Source organism: Tachyglossus aculeatus, chromosome 18, assembly GCF_015852505.1.
Source record: "Tachyglossus aculeatus isolate mTacAcu1 chromosome 18, mTacAcu1.pri, whole genome shotgun sequence".
Taxonomy (NCBI): domain Eukaryota; kingdom Metazoa; phylum Chordata; class Mammalia; order Monotremata; family Tachyglossidae; genus Tachyglossus; species Tachyglossus aculeatus.
This window is the reverse complement of record NC_052083.1, coordinates 27,278,339-27,298,049: the sequence shown is the minus strand read 5'-3', so window position 1 is coordinate 27,298,049 and position 19,711 is coordinate 27,278,339. Positions and strand designations below refer to the sequence as shown.

The 19,711-nt window shown below is 41.9% G+C and overlaps 1 protein-coding gene across 1 annotated transcript in view; it reads left to right on the top strand.

Moving 5' to 3' along the window:
• CFAP47 (cilia and flagella associated protein 47) overlaps window positions 1-19,711 on the top strand; it is a 271,714-nt gene that overhangs the window by 15,755 nt on the left and 236,248 nt on the right. Inside the window, exons 5-14 of the mRNA XM_038760124.1 lie at window positions 1,105-1,333; window positions 3,494-3,654; window positions 5,587-5,717; window positions 6,295-6,524; window positions 7,299-7,491; window positions 10,368-10,578; window positions 13,422-13,574; window positions 14,478-14,667; window positions 14,787-14,883; window positions 18,398-18,614. Coding sequence (XP_038616052.1) covers window positions 1,105-1,333; window positions 3,494-3,654; window positions 5,587-5,717; window positions 6,295-6,524; window positions 7,299-7,491; window positions 10,368-10,578; window positions 13,422-13,574; window positions 14,478-14,667; window positions 14,787-14,883; window positions 18,398-18,614 — 1,812 coding nt within the window. The remainder of the gene's footprint in view (window positions 1-1,104; window positions 1,334-3,493; window positions 3,655-5,586; window positions 5,718-6,294; window positions 6,525-7,298; window positions 7,492-10,367; window positions 10,579-13,421; window positions 13,575-14,477; window positions 14,668-14,786; window positions 14,884-18,397; window positions 18,615-19,711) is intronic.

The window sequence follows — 19,711 nt, the reverse complement described above, 5'->3', positions numbered from 1 at the left end:
GGACAGGCGAGAACGAGGCACGGTGAGGAGATTAGCGGCAGAGGAGCGGAGGGTGCAGGGTGGGCTGGAGAAGGACAGAAGGGAGGTGAGGTAGGAGGGGGCGAGGTGATAGAGAGCCTTGAAGCCCAGGGTGAGGAGTTTCTGCCTGTGCGCAGATTGGTAGCCACTGGAGATTTTTGAGGAGGGGAGTCACATGCCCAGAGCGTTTCTGGACAAAGACAATCCGGGCAGCAGCATGAAGTATGGATTGAAGTGGGGAGAGACACGAGGATGGGAGATCAGAGAGAAGGCTGATGCAGTAGTCCAGACGGGATAGGATGAGAGCTTGAACGAGCAGGGTAGTGGTTTGGATGGAGAGGAAAGGGCGGATCTTGGCAATGTTGCGGAGCTGAGACCGGCAGGTTTTGGTGACGGCTTGGATGTGTCACACTGCTTCTGTCTTTACAACAATCACCTCAGCAATATTTTGCATAGAACATTTGTACATTTTTCACCATTTAACTACTAGCTTTTCCACATATTTATTTTTTTAGTGTTTTGTTTAAGTTTTCAGCGTGGCTCAGTGGAAAGAGCCCAGGCTTTGGAGTCAGAGGCCATGGGTTTGAATCCTGGCTCCGCCACATGTCTGCTGTGTGACCTTGGGCAAGTCACTTAACTTCTCTGAGCCTCAGTTACCTCATTTGTAAAACGGGGATTAAGATTGTGAGCCCCACGTGGGACAACCTGATCACCTTGTATCCCCTCCCAGCGCCTAACAAATGCCATTATTATTATTATCTGTATATTATTTCTGTATGTCTCCCCTGTTGATTACAAGTTCCTCGAGGACTGGAATCACTTCTTGTACCTCTCTGGGAAGTCTCTCAGGCCTTAATGCAGTGCCTTGCATACCATAGGTGCTCACTAAATAATACTGATGTAGCTAATTCTGCTAATCTCTAGCCTGTGTTAATTGTAACTCAGCTTTCCATTCTCTCAGCACTGTTCCATTTTTGTTCATTTGTGCTCAGTTTGGCATTTTATTAAAAAGGACTAAAATATACCAAGGCTAATTCATTTGTAATCAAATTTTTCTTGACCGTTCAATACTATTTTTGCCATCAGGGTGAGATTGCAGGGTTGTGAAGACAGCTTTTTGAGGATCGAAGCCAATGTAGTCGAGCAAGTGATCGAACTGTTAAACGTATATGATGATAAAAAGTTGGAATGTGTATCATTTGGGTCTGTCTTCTTTGGAACTTCGAAGACCGAACAAGCCGTTCTATACAATAAAAGTCCAGAACCCATGATGTGGGTAGCGGTACTAGAAGATGATGCAATTGGGGAAGAATTGGTAAGCTTTGTTATAACTACCATTTGTTGGCATGCGTGTCTCCAAGTGCTAATATCATGTTTAGCCAGTGAGAGAGTTGTTTACTCTCTCTGGAGTTTTATTTGTAGAGCAGGAGATGGCTTTTGCAAGGATTTATTTTGCAATTTTATTGAATGCTTACTGGGTACTGGACACTGTTCTAAGCTCCTGGGAGATTACAGTGTGTGTACAATACAATCTAATTCTTGGGCAGGGATTTTGTCTACCAAATAATAATGGCCTAGCGGATAGAGCATGGGCCTGGGAGTCAGAAGGGCCTGGATTCTAATCCCGACTCCGCCACATGTCCGCAGTGTGATCTTGGGCAAGTCATTTCACTTCTCTGGGCCCCAGTTTGCTCATCCGTAAAATGGGGATTAAGACTGTGAGCCCTACGTGGGACAGGGATTGTGTCCAATCCGATTAGCCGGTATCTACCCCGGTGCTTAGTACAGTGCCTGGCTCATAGTAAGCACTTAACAAATACCATAAAAAAGAGGTTACAATCTAAAGAATCCAGTAGCAGCGTGATTTAGTGGAAAGAGCATGGGTTTGGGAGTCAGAAGATGTGGGTTCTAATCTCAGCTCTGCCACTTATCTGTTGTGCGACCTTGGGCAAGCCACTTAACTTCTCTGTGCCTGTTACCTCATTTGTAAAATGGAGATTGACTGTGAGTCCCATGTGGGGCAACCTGGCTACCTGTATCTACGCCAGCTCTTAGAACAGTGCTTGGCACAAAGTAAGTGCTTAACAAATACCATTATTATTATTATTATTAGAGGGATGATCTCACCTGTCAATTACAAGTTCATCATCTCCAGAATCATCCCCTTCCTCTCTACCTCAAACTACGATCATACTGGTAGAAACTCTCTGGCTATCATGGAGTTAGCCTATTATATCTACCTCTATGTTTTTAGCTTCCCTCTCCATCCAGTCTATACTCTCCACTGCCACATAGATCACCTTCTTGAAGCAGTTCTCGGGCCACACCTCTCCACTCCTCGAAACTCTCCCTCGACTCACTGTCTATATGTCTCTGCACCAATCAAATATTCCCAGTTCATTCATTCATTCAGTCATATTTATTGAGCACTTACTGTGTGCAGAGCACTGTACTAAGTGCTTGGGAAGTACAAGTTAGCTTTAAGACTTTCCACTCTCTCATCCACCTTACCCATCTGCTTTTTGTACCCATTGTTTGCCAACTCGCTGCCTTGGTTTCACTCTTTGTATTTCAGTTTTGACTCTCCCAAATCCACTCCTCATTCTAGGAGTTGAAAAAACCCAAACAGTGGTATTTGAGCACCTACTCTCTGCCAAGCACTGTACTAAGAGCTGAAGTAGATACACAGTAATTAGATTGGACATAGTCTCTGTCCACATGAGGCTCCTAAATAGGAGGGAGCAGGATTTAATCCACATTTTACGGATGAGGAAACTGAGACTCAGTTAAGTGACTTTTATCTAAGGTCAATCAGTGATCTTTATGGAGAGCTTATTGTGGGCCGAGCACTGTACTAAGTGCTTGGGAGAGTACAGTATAACAGATTGATAGACATGTTCCCTGCCCACAATGAGCTTACATCTAGAGGGGAAGGCAGCACTGATTCCTTGTTTGCAGAACTGTTGTGGTGTTTGGATTTTCCCTCCAGATAATTTCACGTAATTACTGTTCACATTGTGTGTGAGTTATTTACATAAGCATCTGAATCTTTATTATTGAAATGACTGACAACTGCTCATTTTGCTGTTTCATAATTTCCACTGTAGGCCCTTACCTCATCCACATACCTCTCATCTGAGACACGCTTTCCTTCAAGTAATGGTATTTATTGAGCATATACTGAGTTCAGAGTACTATTCTGAGCACTTAAGAGAACAGTATAGTTTGCAAAAATACGTACTCAAGATCCTTTAAAGGAGTGAATGAGTCCGTGGTATTTATTGAGAACTTACTGTGTGCAGAGCAGTTGGGAGAGTTCAGTACAACAGAGTTGGTAGTCATGTTCCCGGCCCACAATGAGTTTACAGTTTAGAGGAAGGCTCATTCTACTTATAAATTCTAAAACTGTAGTGTTTTGTAAACTGATTTAAACTCTTTGATTTTTTTTTTCTTTTTATCTGTGCTAATATTCCAGGGGATAGATCTTCAGAAAAATACAGATGCAGCTTTACAGGATCTATGCTTCCTAAACAGGACAAGAGATGTAGATGTTACTGCTTTAATCTCCTGTTTTCCCAATCAAGGAACTTTGTTACCGTATCAAAAAACCGTGGTTACACTGTGCTTTAGTCCAAAGTAAGCCTGCCCTGTTATCATTGAAATTGAAATGATTTCTTCTGGAAAATGAATGTCTCAAATCTCCCCCTCTAGACTGTAAACTTGCTGTGGGCAGGGAATGTGTCTGTTTATTGTCATATTGTACTCTCCCAAGTGCCTAATACAATGCTCTGGACATAGTAAGCACTCAATAAAAACACTTGAATGAAGTAGGTTTGGACAAATACTTTCTTGATTATTAGATTATTATTTCAGGATAGTTGCCTCATTTTACATTATCCTTATGGTAACTTAATTACCTTGTATCTGTCTCAGAGCTTAGCACAGGGCGTGGCATATAGTAAGAGCTTAAACTGTTATTTTAATATCATGCATTAAAATGTATTGAGAAGCAGCTTGGCTTAGTGGAAAGAGCATGGATTGGGAGTCAGAGGTCATGGGTTCTAATCCCACTCTGCCACTTGTCAGCTGTTTGACTTTGGGCAAGTCACTTAACTTCTCTGGACCTCAGTTACCTCATCTGTAAAATGGGAATCCAGACTGTGAGCCTCAAGTGGGACAACCTAATAACCTTGTATCTATCCCAGTGCTTAGAACTATGCTTGGCACATAGTAAGTGCTTAGTAAATACCATCATCGTTATTATTATTATGTAAGTAAAATTTATCAAACTCAAAATCAATAAGTGCTATTGAGTGCATACAGTATACTGAGCACTGTACTAGGTATTTGGGGGAGTCCAATAGAGTACTCTCAATCTAGCAGGGGAGACAGACATTACAAAATATTATGCATTGGGGAAGCACCTAAGTAGAAAGGTTTGTGTTGAATAATAATAATAGCTGTGGTACTTAAGTGCTTACTGTGTGCCAAGAAATGTACTAAGCACTGGGGTAGATACAAGTCAATCAGGATCATCATCCCAGATTGAGTCATTCAACCTTTGAGTGTTTATTGTGTGCAGAACTCTGTACTGAGCGCTTGGGAGAGTACAGTATAACAATACAACAGACACATTCCCTGACCATAGCGAGTTTACAGTCTAGAGGAAAGTGACCACCCAAGACCCCCACAAAGAGAGAGACAAATCATTACTCCAGCTTCCCCAGAAATGTTGGCCTTTCATTCCATGAATTCAGGCTGGGTGGGATTTGAAGTTCAGGCTTGAGGTCTAATGCCATTGCTTGCTGAGGGGAGAGAGAGCAGATAATTTTGCCCGGCAGGGCATAAATGAGGCAAGTCTGCCAGCCTGGCACTCATCGCAGTGACTTGTATCATCTCTGCATGAAACTTCTTAGAGTAGAAGGGGAAGCAATATTACTATTGAATTGTTTTCTCTTGGAATTAAAGGATAATGCTGATGACTAATTTGTTTTCATCTAAAGCTGTAGAGAGGTTTTTGTTTGACCTTAATAGAATCCAGCAGGAAGCAGAATGTTCTAGTGGAAAAAACATGGTAGTCAGAAGACATTGGTTTTAATCCTGGCTCTGTCAATTGCCTGCGGTGGGACCTTGGACAAGTCATTTAACTTCTCTGTGCCTGTTTCCTCAAATGTAAAATGGGGATTTAATCCCTGTTTTCCCTCCTACTTAGATGTGCACCCCATGTAGGACAGGGACTGTGTCCATTCTGGTTAACTGGTATCTATCCCAGCGCTTAGAACCCTGCTTGTCACAGAGTAAGAGCTTAAAAAATACTATAATAATAGTAATAATCCATAGACCCCAATTTTAATATCTCTCAATAGATGTTAGAATTTAGGTATTTGTTAATGTTGCCACTCACTGTTCAAATAGATTCAGCAATGGATAGCAGAATTTAGACATCCATTAATTTATTTTTGGGCCAAGACTTAGGCTGGACAGACTCTGCATGTGAAAGTTGTTGTATAGGCCTTTTATGTACTTCATTTCATTCAGAAGGTGAATCTGACTTTCGTATTTTTCCAGACATTTGAGCTGTGGTGTCAGGAGGAATGAACCTTCGAGTCGGCAGGACTATGTTCTGTTTTTGAGGTTTGAGGCAGTAGGAAGTAAGGATGGATTTTTGAAATCTTCAAATGGTGACAAGCTTTCCAACAGTAAGTGTAAAATAAAGTTAATCTTCAAAGTGTGTATGCTGTTGAAACGGCAACTTGCCGAACTTACTCATCTGATATTCCAGGGCCCTAAAAATGGGATTTATGGGGCATGGGTGACTGTGTTTCTTAAGTGACCCTTTCTATTTCGACAGTTCAACTTAAAATGGAAGGTTCTCCTATACTAATAAAACCTGGAGCCCATTTGTGACAGGGACTGTGTCCAACCTGATAAACTTGTGGCTGTTCCAGTGCTTGATACAGTGTCTGGAACATAGTAAGTCCTTAAGACATTAAAAAATGCTGTGGGATTGGTGGTGGGGTGAATATCAACTTCTTAAGGCCTATGGATCCAATAAGACAGACGGGCGGGTGAATTGGAGAAATTAGGATTTAGTCGGGAAAGGCCTTTTGAAAGAGATGTGACTTTAGTAGGACTTTGAACGGAAATGTAATTTTGTACTTGGAGTAACAGAAAGGGGGGGAAATGTTTTTAAGGGCTCTTACTTTCATTGGACCAGAGCATGTTATTCTGAGTTCACAAGCGTATTTAAATGCTCGGCATTATTCTGTTTTGCAGATTGTCATAAAGTGGAATTAGCACTGATGGGTTCTGGACTTCCTGTTTTGTTAAATTTCATACCAGGAAGGATCCTTAACTTTGTGCCTTGTTATATGGGTGAATGCTCAGAGATTTTCGGAGTGCTCAAAAATGAATCTGATTCGCTCCCTGTGATATTCAATTTCCACAAGATAGCACATTTTAAAACTAATCCTGAGAAAGGAAAGATAGAGATAAGAAATACACAGGTAATGTAATTATACCTTTTATAATAGTCTACATAGCACTGCCGTACAAATACATTGCAACAATCATTAGACTGGGAAAATTATTTTTTCTGCCGTGCAGAAAAGGCTTTGCTATCACCTGTATTTATCAAAGTACCAAATTCCTATCATATCTTTTTGTTGTTGTTGTTCTGTTCTGGGCCTTATTTAGTTTCTCTCATCATTTTTTAAAATGTGGGGATCAAACTTGGACTTGGGAGTTAAAGGACCTGGGTTCTAATCCCGTCTCTGCCACTTGTCTGCTGTGGGTCCTTGGGCAAGTCACTTCACGTCTTTGAGCCTCAGTTCCCGCATGTGTAAAATGGAGATTGAGAGCGAGCCCCATGTGGGACATGGACTGTGTCCAGACTGATTAGTTTGTATCTACCCCAGTGCTTAGTACAGTGCCTGGTACATTTAAGTGCTTTTAAGAAATACCATTCCAAAAAAAAAAAAATTACCAAGCCCTGAAAGTCTTAGGGAAAAGAAGGAAGCAAGAGGCCTACTTAAACCCACAAACTGGTAATTGAGGCTCTGATTAATCAAGATTTATCTGGGCCCTAAATGACGGTTGGGTAACCGTTTTAGTGTCTCTGAGTTACTGTATTTTGTGCTTGTCCTCATAAAGGCAGAGTTAGTATTAATAGTAGCAGTAATAGTATTTCTAAAGTAGCTATGAGCATGTTTAAATATATTTTGCCTTCATGTTCATTTTTCTATACCTAGAACTGTGTTCACCTTTTTTCTTTCTTTTAGGATGTGCAGTTTTCATTTGTACCACATCAAGTAGGAATCTTTAAAGTGAAGCAAGTGGTAGATATTATTGGATCAGTGGCTACAGAGGATAATTCACCATGTTTGAAGATGAAACCCTTTCATCAGATACATTTGTGTTTTACTGGTGTGTGCCGGCCTGTAACCCAGAAAATTGAGCTGAAAATCTACCCTGGTATGAGGACTCTCCCCAATATTTTGAAGTGAATATGGAATAATTTTATACCTATGCAGTTCCTGTGGAAATATTTGTATTTAAAGCAATATTATTTTTAATAGTAATTAAGGCTTATTCATTCATTCAATTGTATTTATTGAGCGCTTACTATGTGCAGAGCACTGTACTAAGCACTTGGGAAGTACAAGTTGGCAACATATAGAGACGGTCCCTACCCAACAGCGGGCTCACAGGCTAGAAGTGGGAAACAGACAACAAAACGAAACATATTAACAAAATAAATGGAATAGTAAAAATGTACAAGGCAGTCAGTAGTATCTAATGAGTGCCTCCTAGGTGAAAAAGCATTGTTTTAAGTGGTTGGGAAAGTACAATGGATTTAATAGACATGATATCCACTCTCAAGGATTTTAGTCTGTTGTATTTCACTTCCCCAAGCACACAATATGGTGCTATGCACACTGTAAGCACTTGATAAATACCATTCTTCAATTGATAGCAGGGCAAAATATGCTCAAAAAATTGCAGAGACATGCTTAAGGGGCAGTTGGTGGAGAGAGAGCCTGGGAAGATGAAAGATTAATCAGAGATGCCCTCCTGGAAACAGTACGATGTCAGAAAAGCTCTGTAGATGCCCATCTACAGAACTTTTGTTCAGATAAAAGTGTGGAAGGAGTGAGAGGCAGAGAGGAAGACATGAAAGAGTAAAAAAGGTCAGCATTTGTGGGTAGGGTATGTATCTACCCACTCTGCTATATTTTATTATACTCTCCTAAGTGCTTAGTACAGTGCTCTGCACACAGTCAGCACTCAGCCAGTACAATCAATTGAAATGAAAATGAGAGACAGTGAGTACTCATTCATGCAATCGTATTTGTTGAGTACTTTCTCTGTGCAAAGTGCTGTAATAATAATAATGATGGCATTTATTAAGCACTTACAATGTGCAAATGTTCTGTAGTAAGCGCTGGGGAGAGTAGAATATAACAATAAATGGACACATTCCCTGCCGATGCTGAGTGACTAGGTTAACTTGAGAGGAATGAGGAGGGCAAGCTGCAATTCTCCCCCATTTTCCCAAATGCCCCCGATTCCTCAATCCTGTCCACCAACCACTCTTTCCTCTTCCTCTTATTCTTATCCTCACTCCTAGAACGGATCATATCTTGCCTCTGACTTGATTTCCAGCTACCAATAGTCTTCTGTGTTCTGGCTTTTGACCCCTTCACTCCACCAAGACAGGTCTCTCCAATAATTTCCTCATAGCCAGATCAGTCAATCAATCAGTAGTATTTATGGAATGCTTATTGTGTGCAGAGCACTGGACTAAGTGCTCTGGAGAGAACAGTACAATAGTCGAAGAAGGCAGCATGCCCAAGTGGAAAGTGCGAGCACCTAGGAGTCCTGGGCCTTAATTATGGCTCTTCCACTTGCCTTGTGTGGTACAGTGCTTTGCACACAGTAAGCGCTCAATAAATATGATTGAATGAGTGACCTTGGACAAGTCACTTAACTTCTTGGTTGCCTCATCTAGTAATAATTATGGTATTTAAGTGCTTACTATGTACCAGGTACTGTACTACTACTGTACTACTGTACTACGCACGGGGGTGGATTCAAGCAGATCGGGTTGGGCACAGTCCTTGTCTCATGTGGGGCTCACTGTCTTGACCCCCATTTTCCAGATGAGGTAACTGAGGCCCAGAGAAGTGAAGTGATTTGCCCAAGGTCACACAGCTGTCAATTGGCGGAGATGGGATTTGAACCCATGACCTCTGACCCCCAGACCCAGGCTCTGTCTGCTGTGCCATGCTGCTGCTTATCTGTAGAATGGGAACAGATACCTGTTCTTCTCCCCCACCTTTGACCGTGAGCCCCATGTGGGTCAGGGACTGTGTCCAGCCTGATTATTAATAATAATAATGCCTATATCTCTATAATAATAATAATGGCATTTATTAAGTGCTTACTATGTGCAAAGCACTGTTCTAAGCACTGGGGAGGTACAAGGTGATCAGGTTGTCCCACAGGGGGCTCACAGTCTTAATCCCCATTTTACAGATGAGGTAACTGAGGCACAGAAAAGTTAAGTGACTTGCCCAAGGTTACACAGCTGACAATTGGCGGAGCTGGGATTTGAACCCATGACCTCTGACTCCCAAGCCCGTGCTCTTTCCATTGAGCCACACTTCTTCTCATTGTTTCTACTGTTTCTCATTGTTTCAAATTGTTTCTACTCCAGCACTTAAAGTGCTTAGTACATAGTGTTTTTTTAATGGCATTTGTTAAGCACTTACTATGTGCTTAGTACTAGGCTAGGCTTCTTCTCTGTTAAAAAGTTGCCTAGTGGAAAGAACAGGGGCTAAGGAATTGGGAGACCTGGGTTCTAATCCCAGCTCTGCCACTTGCTGCCATTTTACCTCAGGCAACTCGCTTCACTCATCTGGGCCTCAGTTTCCTCATCTGGAATTAAATATCTGCTCTCCCTCCCTCTTAGAGTGGGCAGTGTCCCACTCGCCTATCTTGACTATACCCCAGTGCTCAGTTCAGGCATTGGTAGAGAGTAAATGCTTCACAAATGCCATGGTTACTGTTGTTGCTATTGTCAGACTTATGAGAGGAAAGAAATGAGGAGTAGGTACCTAATTTGTCGAGATCGGCTTTAAAGAAAATCTAAATCCATTTTGCAACATCTCTGGAGGTGCAGGGGAAACAGGACGTTTGTTAAATACCTAATAACTGGCCCTTCACAAAGGACAGTTTTATCTGAGGTAAGCGATTGAATAAAGGTTGGAAAATTGAAATGACAAGCACTAATTGGAAATCTCTGGGTCAAACAAATGAACTTTTTTTAAAAAATAATTTCTATCAAGGTTTAGCACCATTGACTTTCAATACCACTGGACAGGCTTTTTTTGATGAAATGGAAAAATACAAGAACTTAGCACCAGTAGCAATTCTTCAGGCGGCCCAAACAAAAATCCACAGTCACCAGAGAAGAAAAGAGTCCAAAAATGTGTTGATAGCCTTTCCTAACGACCGATCCGGCAGCATCAGGAGTGGTGAACGATATAAAACATTCAGGTAATTACTTGAAGGTAAAAGTACCAAATCGAAAACAAAGGGAAGCCTTGTAAAAATGGTACATAAGTATTTACCATTGTCTTTATTAACAAAAAAAACTTGTTGCCAAAATATCGTGTTTGCAAAATCTTGCAGCGTTGGTCTACTTTTTTGGAAGCAAAAATGATACTCTGGATGATTTTGGAATCTCCCAACATAAACAACTTAGCTTAGTCCAAGGGTTTAGTACAGTGCTTTGCACACAGTAAGCACACAATAAATACAATTGAATAAATTCATTCAATCATATATTGAATGAATGAATGAATTTATTGAGCGCTTACTAGAATAAATGAAATGATGGATGAGCCTTGGTCCAAACACAAAGGCTATGGGACTGAAAACCTGTAAACCTCCGCTTGTCTGCTGTGTGACCTTGGGAAAGTCACTTCACTTATCTGGGGCTCAGTTCCCTCATGGGTTAAGCCCCATGCAGGAGGTGGATTACGTTCAACCCAATTTGCTGGTATCTTTCCCCAGCTCTCAGTACAGTGCCAGGCACATAGTAAGAGCTCAATAATAGACTTCTGTCCTACCTGCCAACTCTGTCTCCATATGAGGCAGAGGGTGCGCCAGATGGATAGGTGGTGAACAGAGCAGCACGTTGGGAAGAGTGACCCAGCATTTAATTTGCAAAATCTCTTTTGGCCAAAGTAGCTTCAGCATAATGGCAAGTGCTTAGTACAGTGCTCAAGCGCTTAGTACAGTGCCCTGCACACAGTAAGCGCTCAATAAATACGATTGAATAATGGCATGCTGTTCTGGAGACCCAAAGACCAGCCGGTGGCTCTCTGAGTAGCCGCCTTGGTAGCTACTGGGACCCTCGCCATCCAGCAAGCCAGTTGTTTTTGGGATTCACCTGAATCCTATCCACCCTGAAAGATGCCCTAGGTGATTCTTGCGCCAGAGACCTTCAGCACTGGTAGAAGACTTGTAAACCCACCCCCATTTCTGGTGGTTTCCCTTCCCCTCAGGGCATTGGGAACTGGATTTTGGGGGAGATTTTTAGAAAGTACTATAAAATTACCCATCAGCATGCTATTTTCTGATTATCATGTTGTTGTTACATATTTTTTTGTAATTTCTAAGCACTTCTTATGTACCAGGTATTATACTAAAGCACTGGGGTAGATACAAGATAATTGGGTTGGACACAGTCCCTGTCCCACATGGGGCTCACAGTCTTCCCCATTTTACAGATGAGGTAACTGAGGCACGGGGAAGTAAAGTGACTTGCCTAAAGTCAAACAGCAGACAAGTAGTAGAGCTGGGATTAGAACCCAAATCCTCTGTCTCCCAGGCATGTGCTTTATGCACTAAGCCACGCTGCTTCCCTGTAAAAGAAGGCAGTTCAATTTAGATTGGACAGGTTCCATTTTGGTGGCAGACTAGATGAGGAAATAAGGTTTTAACAAATACTTTCGCATCATTACTAATACTTATTAAATAGAATCCATTCAATTTTTCTCGGTGCATTTTTCAATTTACCTGAGAGAACCTGTTCCTTCTATAATGCTGGGTCTGTTGCCAGCAATTGTTATAAGCTTTTTATAGTTTGGGTTCTACGTTTTTCCTTGAGTAATCTTTCTTCCTATGCACATACATGGAAGAGGGCCCATTTATTCCTTGCTTCATGTATTCTAGAGACAATAAGTTACCTCATAAAGAAGTTCCTATTTGCATTTATTGCTCTTTTTTTGACAGAAAAATTGAAGAATCTCAACACAGGTTAACCTTGCTACAAAATTTGGGCATAATGTATTCTCTTTTATATTTGAAAAATCTTTTGGCACTATTTGAGTGAACCATCTTTACGCCTGTAAGGTCTTGTACCATAGTCTGTGATGTGCCAGTGGTGCTCAACTAATCAGTCATATTTATTGAGCACATACTGTGTGCAGAGCACTGTTCATTATGGCGATGATAGTTTTGGGGTCTTCAGTTGTAAACATAGGATAAGCCTCATAATAATTGTGGTTTTTGTTAAGTGTTTACTATGTGCCAGACACTGTACTAAGCGCTGAGGTAGATTCACACAAATTGGGTTGGACACAGTCCCTGTCCCTCAAGGGGCTCCCAGTCCCAATCCCCATTTTACAGGTGGGGTAACTGAAGCACAGAGAAGTGAAGTGGCTTGCCCAAGGCCACAGCAGACAGGTGGCAGAGCTGGGATTAGAACCGTCAGACATCAGGATTTATTAAACTTTGGTACGAATGAGGACTGTAGCAGAGTTATGTTGGCATGGCTCTTGCTATGATTTCTTGAAGCATAGCCGAGATTCCAATTCTAAACACCTAAATAGGTAAAAGTACAATAGAACTTAAAGAGGTTTTTATTTTTCCTTCAGAGGTTTCACATTTTTCGGTTTACAACATTAGGGAAGCAGCATGTCCAAGTGGAAAGAACACAGTCCTGGGAGTCGGGACTGGGTTCTAATCTTGTCTCTGACATTTGTCGGCTGGGTGATCTTGGGCAAGTCACTTCACTTCTCTGGGCTTCAGTTACTTCATGTAAAATGGAGAATAAATCCTATTCGTTAGACTGTGTACCTCATGTGGGATAGGCGTTGTGTCCAACCTGATTTATCAATCAGTCATATTAATTGAGTGCTTACTGTGTGCAGAGCACTGTTCTAAGCACTTGGGACAGTACAATATAACAGAATTGGCAGACACATTCCCTTCCCGCAATGGGGTTACACCATCCCCATGTTTAGTATGGCACATGGTAAGCACTCATCAGAAACCGTAAAAAACCAGATGACTATGAAGGTATGTTGACTCTGATTTCTCCTGATTATTAGGACTATTTTCACAAATGTTGATAGATATAATTATGTGGATCCCAGTTTTGCATATACTCACAGTGAAGAAATCAAAAGGAAAGCAAACCAGGACATCTATCTCAAGTATATTCAGAGTTTAAGAAGTCAGCGCCAGCAGAAAGAAAAAGCCAGGTAACTTCCCTTTCTAAAACTCTTATACCTAAGATGCTTTTATACTTAGTAGATTTTTAATAGTTGTTAAAGTAGAAGCATTTGAATTGAATTTAAATTTATTATGGAGATAAATTTTTTACATTCATATAGTAAAAATAATAATGATGGCATTTGTTAAGCGCTTACTATGTGCAAAGCACTGTTCTAAGCACTGGGGGTGATACAAGGTCATCAGGTTGTCCCATGTGGGGCTCACAGTCTTCATCCCCATTTTACAGATGAGGTAACTGAAGCTCAGAGAAGTTAACTGACTTGCCCAAGGTCACACAGCAGACTTGTGGTGCAGCTGGGATTAGAAACCCTGACCTCTGACTCCCAAACCTGTGCTCTTGCCACTGAGCCTAAAGGGTTTTTTCATTTAAATTTGGTAAAATTTTCAAATTGGGTTCATTCTAGGACTAAAAATCAGATGGAAAAATCCTTGTGGAGAGGGAACCTGTGTTCTGCTTCAATTGTGCTTAGTGCACATGGGCTTAATATGGGAAGCAGCATGGCAAAGTGAATAGAGCATGGGCTTGGGAGACAGAAGTGGTGGGTTTGAATGCCTACTCTGCCACTTGTCACCTCTGACTCTGGGCAAATCACTTAACTTCTCTTTGCCTCAGTTACCTCATCTGTAAAATGGGGATTAAGACTGTGAGCTACACATGGGACAACCTGATCCCCCTGTATCTACCCCAGTGCTTAGAACAGTGCTTGGCACATAGTAAGTGCTTAACAAATACCATCATTATTATTGTTGTTATCATTTCAGTGCTTTTCATTCTTTAAATGCTGAGTACTCCTGGTTAATGTGATAATTATTTTCCCCCCCATGTTTGGACGTAACTTCTAAATAGGGAATTTTGTTCTTTCAAATAGGGAATTTATTCTTTTAAACAATGCTATTGACATTGGCATAAAACCAGCAGCAGGGCTGAAGCCTCCGTGGCTTTCAGTTACAGAATTGCATGAAGAGGAGTTAAAGCCCAAAACTTCTCCTTTAAAGGAAGATCGCTTGCTAAGTACTCGAAATCTCGCAGCGAAGGAATCATGGTCCTTGACGAGGGAGGTAAGCTTTAATGTACAGTGATCCCTTAAATATATTTAAAAAAATGAACCTGGGCTGCCAAGCAAAGACCAATTTTCACATTATTAAAACAATTCCCCCCCCCCCCCCACCACAAACAGATCAGTGATGGACTTAATGCTGAGCCGTTTTCTCCAGAAGAAAAAGAAGACTGTAGTTTAATTCTGACCCCAAAACAACTTCATCAGATAATTATCGGTAAGATTCCACAGAAGTTTCTGCGTGCATCTGCGGTAAAATATTTTTATAGGTGTGCACACCGAGGAATGTAATTATTTAGCATTTGGTTTTCTTGCTTTAAATAGCCAGTCAATATAACAAGCGCTTAGTACAATGCTGAGCACACAGTAAGCACTCAGTAAATATGATTGAATGAATGAAAGTATTCTGAATAGCTAGATTGGATAGAGTCTGCCTAATTAGAATTGGCTAGGTGTGTCTTTGCCAGATGGATGGGCTTACATGGTTCTCTCAGGGTCCTTTCTGACCTTAGGGTTCAGAAGGTTGGACATTAATCATTCATTCAGTAGAATTTATTAAGCACTTACTGTGTGCAGAGCACTGTACTAAGCGCTTGGGAAGTACAAATTGACAACATATAGAGACGGTCCCTACCCAACAGCGGGCTCACAGTCTAGAAGGGGGAGACAGAAAACAAAACATATTAACAAAATAAAATAGAACAGTAAATATGTACAAGTAAAATAGAGTAATAAATCTGAACAAACATATACAGGTGCTGTGGGGAGGGGAAGGAGGTAGGGCAGGGGGATGTGGGGGGGAGGAAGGAGGGGGCTCAGTCTGGGAAGGCCTCCTGGAGGAGGTGAGCTCTCAGGCTTTGAAGGGAGGAAGAGAGCTAGCTTGGCGGATGTGCAGAGGGAGGGCATTCCAGGCCAGGGGGAGGACGTGGGCCGGGGGTCGACGGCAGGACAGGTGAGAACAAGGCACAGGGAGGAGGTTAGCGGCAGAGGAGCGGAGGGTGCAGGCTGGGCTGTAGAAGGAAAGAAGGGAGGTGAGGTAGGAGGGGGAGAGGTGAGGGAGAGCCTTGAAGCCGAGAGTGAGGAGCTTTTGCCTGATGCATAGGTTGACTGGTAGCCACTGGAGATTTTTGAGGAGGGGAGTAACATGCCCAGGAGGGGAGGGATATATATATATATATATATTTTTTTTAAACACCTGTTGTACTCTTCCAAGTGCTTAGTAGAATGTTTTGCTCACCATAGGCACTCAATAAATATTCTCAATAGGTTGATTGATTAATTACACAGAGGCTGCTTTTGTGTAAAATGCCTCAGAGGACGAATGAACCAAAGCTTTCCATTACCAAATTCTTTGTACTTTTTCAGCACAGTTTTACCTCACACAGAAGGTTTAGGGAAAAAGCACTTGCTTTTGACCTCCACATTTTTTCCATTGGATTTTGAAGTTATAGAGCACCTTGATAAATTTTCTTAGTGGAGGAAATTTTAACCCACCAGACTTTCTGGAGAACTTCCTTACCTTGGAGCATGTAGATGATTGAAGGAAGTTACCAAAAGGATGGAATCCTGTTGCCAGGACAAGGAGCTCTCCATCCATCCTTGGCAGAAGCCCTCCAAGTGGCAGCTGGGATTGGCCACCCTTTAAGGAATCACTGCACAGATTTGGTTTGGCTCTGAGCTGGGCCCAGGAGTCACGAGGCAGCCTCAGCAGAGGGGGGAAGCTAGGGGCGTCACTCGTTGCCCTCTAGGCCGTAAGCTCGTTGTGGGCAGGGAAATGTGTTTACTGTTATCCTCTCCCAAGCACTTAGTACAGTGCTTTGCACACAGTAAGTGTACAATAAATACGATTGCTTGATCTTAGGAATTCTGTAGGCTGCCAGGGAAGGTTATTTCACACAGACCTTTGCTTAACCTTATGACCCTGCCAAAGCTCCCTGAACTAGTAGTGTTATTACTATTATTATTATTATTAAGCCCTTATTATATGCCAAGCTCTGTACTAAGCCCTGGGGTAGATTCAGGTAATCACGTGCCACATGGGGCTGAAAATCTAAGAAGAATAAACAGCCATTGAATCCTCATTTTACAGATGAGGAATCAGAGGCCTGGAGAAGTTAAATGACTTGCCCAAGATCACACAGCAGGCTACTGGCAGAGCCAGAATTAGAATCAATCAATCAATCGTATTGAGCACTTACTGTGTGCAGAGCACTGTACTAAGCACTTGGGAAGTACAAGTAGGCAACATATAGAGACAGTCCCTACCCAACAGTAGGCTCACAGTCTAGAAGGGGGAGACAGAGAACAAAACCAAACATATTAACAAAACAAAATAAATAGAATAGATATGTACAAGTAAAATAAATAGAGTAATAAATATGTACAAACATATATACATATATGCAGGTGCTGTGGGGAAGGGAAAGGGGTAAGACGGTGGGGATGGAGAGGGCGAGAGGAAGGAGGGGGCTCAGTCTGGGAAGGCCTCTTGGAGGAGGTGAGCTCTCAGTAGGGCCTTGAAGGGAGGAAGAGAGCTAGCTTGGCGGATGTGGGGGGAGAGAGAGGGCATTCCAGGCCAGGGGGATGACGTGGGCCGGGGGTCGACGGCAGGACAGGTGAGAATGAGGCATGGTGAGGAGATTAGCGGCAGAGGAGTGGAAGGTGCGGGCTGGGCTGTAGAAGGCGAGAAGGGAGGCGAGGTAGGAGGGGGTGAGGTGATGGAGAGCCTTGAAGCCGAGGGTGAGGAGTTTCTGCCTGATTTAGAAGGCAGGTCCTCTGGCTTGCTGGTAAATGCAAGTCCTCAGTGATTGCTTTGGGACCCAACCTGAACTCCCAGGGCAATTCTGGAGGGTTTGGGAATATAACAGCTGATCTTACCATGTAAACAATTTTCTACATCCCAGTTTTTGACGATGCAATCCCATTGATGCTCTGAAATGAGGCACTGCAGAGAGCTGCTTGTAAGTCGTGGTTACACTTCTTCTGAATCTACATCTCTAGAAACGATCTTCCGTTTATCAGTCCGTGCAGGCTGACAGGCATCTTGAGTCATACAATGTCTTCAGGCAATATTTTTTGAGATGTACGGAACTTGTTAAAGGAACATCTTGAGAAGAGCAGCAAAAGGGAAAGTTCTATTTACTGATAATATTCCTAGCCCTTGGGAAAGCACATTTGTTTGAGTTGCTACCTCAATTCAAATAAAGAATTTTGAAGGGCAGTAGAATAGCTTTATTGAAAGACTGAGAGGAATCATATTACGTTGGAAAAATCTCAACCCGATGGGATTCTTTTGAAGTAGAAAATGAAACAGAATATTATGTAAATATTTTTGACAAAGTTGGAGGAGATAGCGAGAGGAAGTTCCATTTTGGGCCCTAATAGAGAAGTGGAGAATTGGTGAAATTGTCAGAATCAAGAGTATTTGCCAAATTTCTTCTGTGTGCAGGGCACTGTATCAGGTGCTGGGGAAGCATGTGAAAGGAAGGAGTGATATGGTCCTCTCTCTTAATGAGAGATTAGGGTCAATTTGACAAATCTACTGTAATTGGAGTGAGAAAATAGATGTTACAAATGAATACATCAACAGAAATATTGAAGTGCTGAGGTAACTGAAGGAATTCATCAGGGAAAGTCTCCTGGAGAAAATGAGTTTCTGGGAAGATTTATATAGGTGCATTTGAACTGATTAACGTGCTTAACAATTGTTCGTTGAAATTTTATAATTCCAGGACCCTCCATCATTGACTTCGGCGAGGTGTGCGTGCTCTCCACATCCATTCGACAACTGCACGTGGTCAATAATCTGTCGTTGCACATTTGGGTACAATTAGAAACGGAAGTCGAAGAGCTGCAGCAGACCAGCCGATTGTCTCATGTGATGCCACCTATGTCAAGTACTTTTATTCCAGTAGTATTTGAGACCAACAAACTGGGAAAATTTCGCAAGTAAGCTTAAGAAAAAATTATTGATTTATATTGGTACAGGAAATAATTTTGGTGCTAATATGGAAAGGTCTGTATTCATAAAATCCACTGTGCACGTGTTTTTAGTAAACTCATCCCTTCACTGACATTCCCATATAATAATGATGGTATTTGTTAAGCGCTTAGTATGTGCCAAATGCTGTTTTAAGTGCTGGGGTAGATACAAGGTAATTAGGTTGTCCCACATGGGTCTCACAGTCATGATCCTCGTTTGATAGAAGAGGTAACTGAGACACAGACAAGCAAAGTGGCTTGCCCAAGGTCACACTGCAGACAAGTGGTGAAGCCAGGATTAGAACCCACAACCTTTGACTCCCAAGTCTGTGACCTTTCTACTAAGCCATGATGCTCAGTCTTGATTTGGGTTGAATCAGTTTGGTGGCTGGATTACCCAAAAGGATTAGCTAGTTTCCTGGCCTCCTCACCTCCAGTTTCTCCACCTTGTCAATCCATCTTTATTTTTTTTTCCTTTTGGTATTTGTGAATAATAATAATTATGGTATTTTTTAAGCACTCAGTACAGTGCCTAGCACATAGTAAGTGCTGGGGTGGATACAAGCAAATCGGGTTGGACACAGTCCCTGTCCCACATGAGGCTTACAGTATTAATCCCCATTTTATGCATGAGGAAACTGAGGTGCAGAGATGTTAAGTGACTCTGCCCAAGATCACAGAGCAGATAAATGGCAAAGCCGGGATTAGAACCTTTTTTTGAATCCTAGGTCTCTGCTCTTTCCGCTGGGTCACACTATTTCTTTACTATCCCCTGCGTGGGATCCTTCTGCTTCTCAGTCCTTAGTTTCCCCTACCTAGAGATGTAATGCCCATTTGACTTCTCTTTGCTAAACCATGTCCGTTTCCTCCAAAAAACAAAACACCTCCATTAAAACTGCTCGCCACAAAACTTAACCCTAGAACAGTGCCTGGAAAAGAGTCAATGCTTAATGAATACCACATTGAAACAAAACAAATCGAGTTATTTGGTGCTATTTAAAAGTAAAATAGCTCCCTTTCATAAGGATGCTAAATGATTTTTTTTTCCAGCATAGTGACACCTT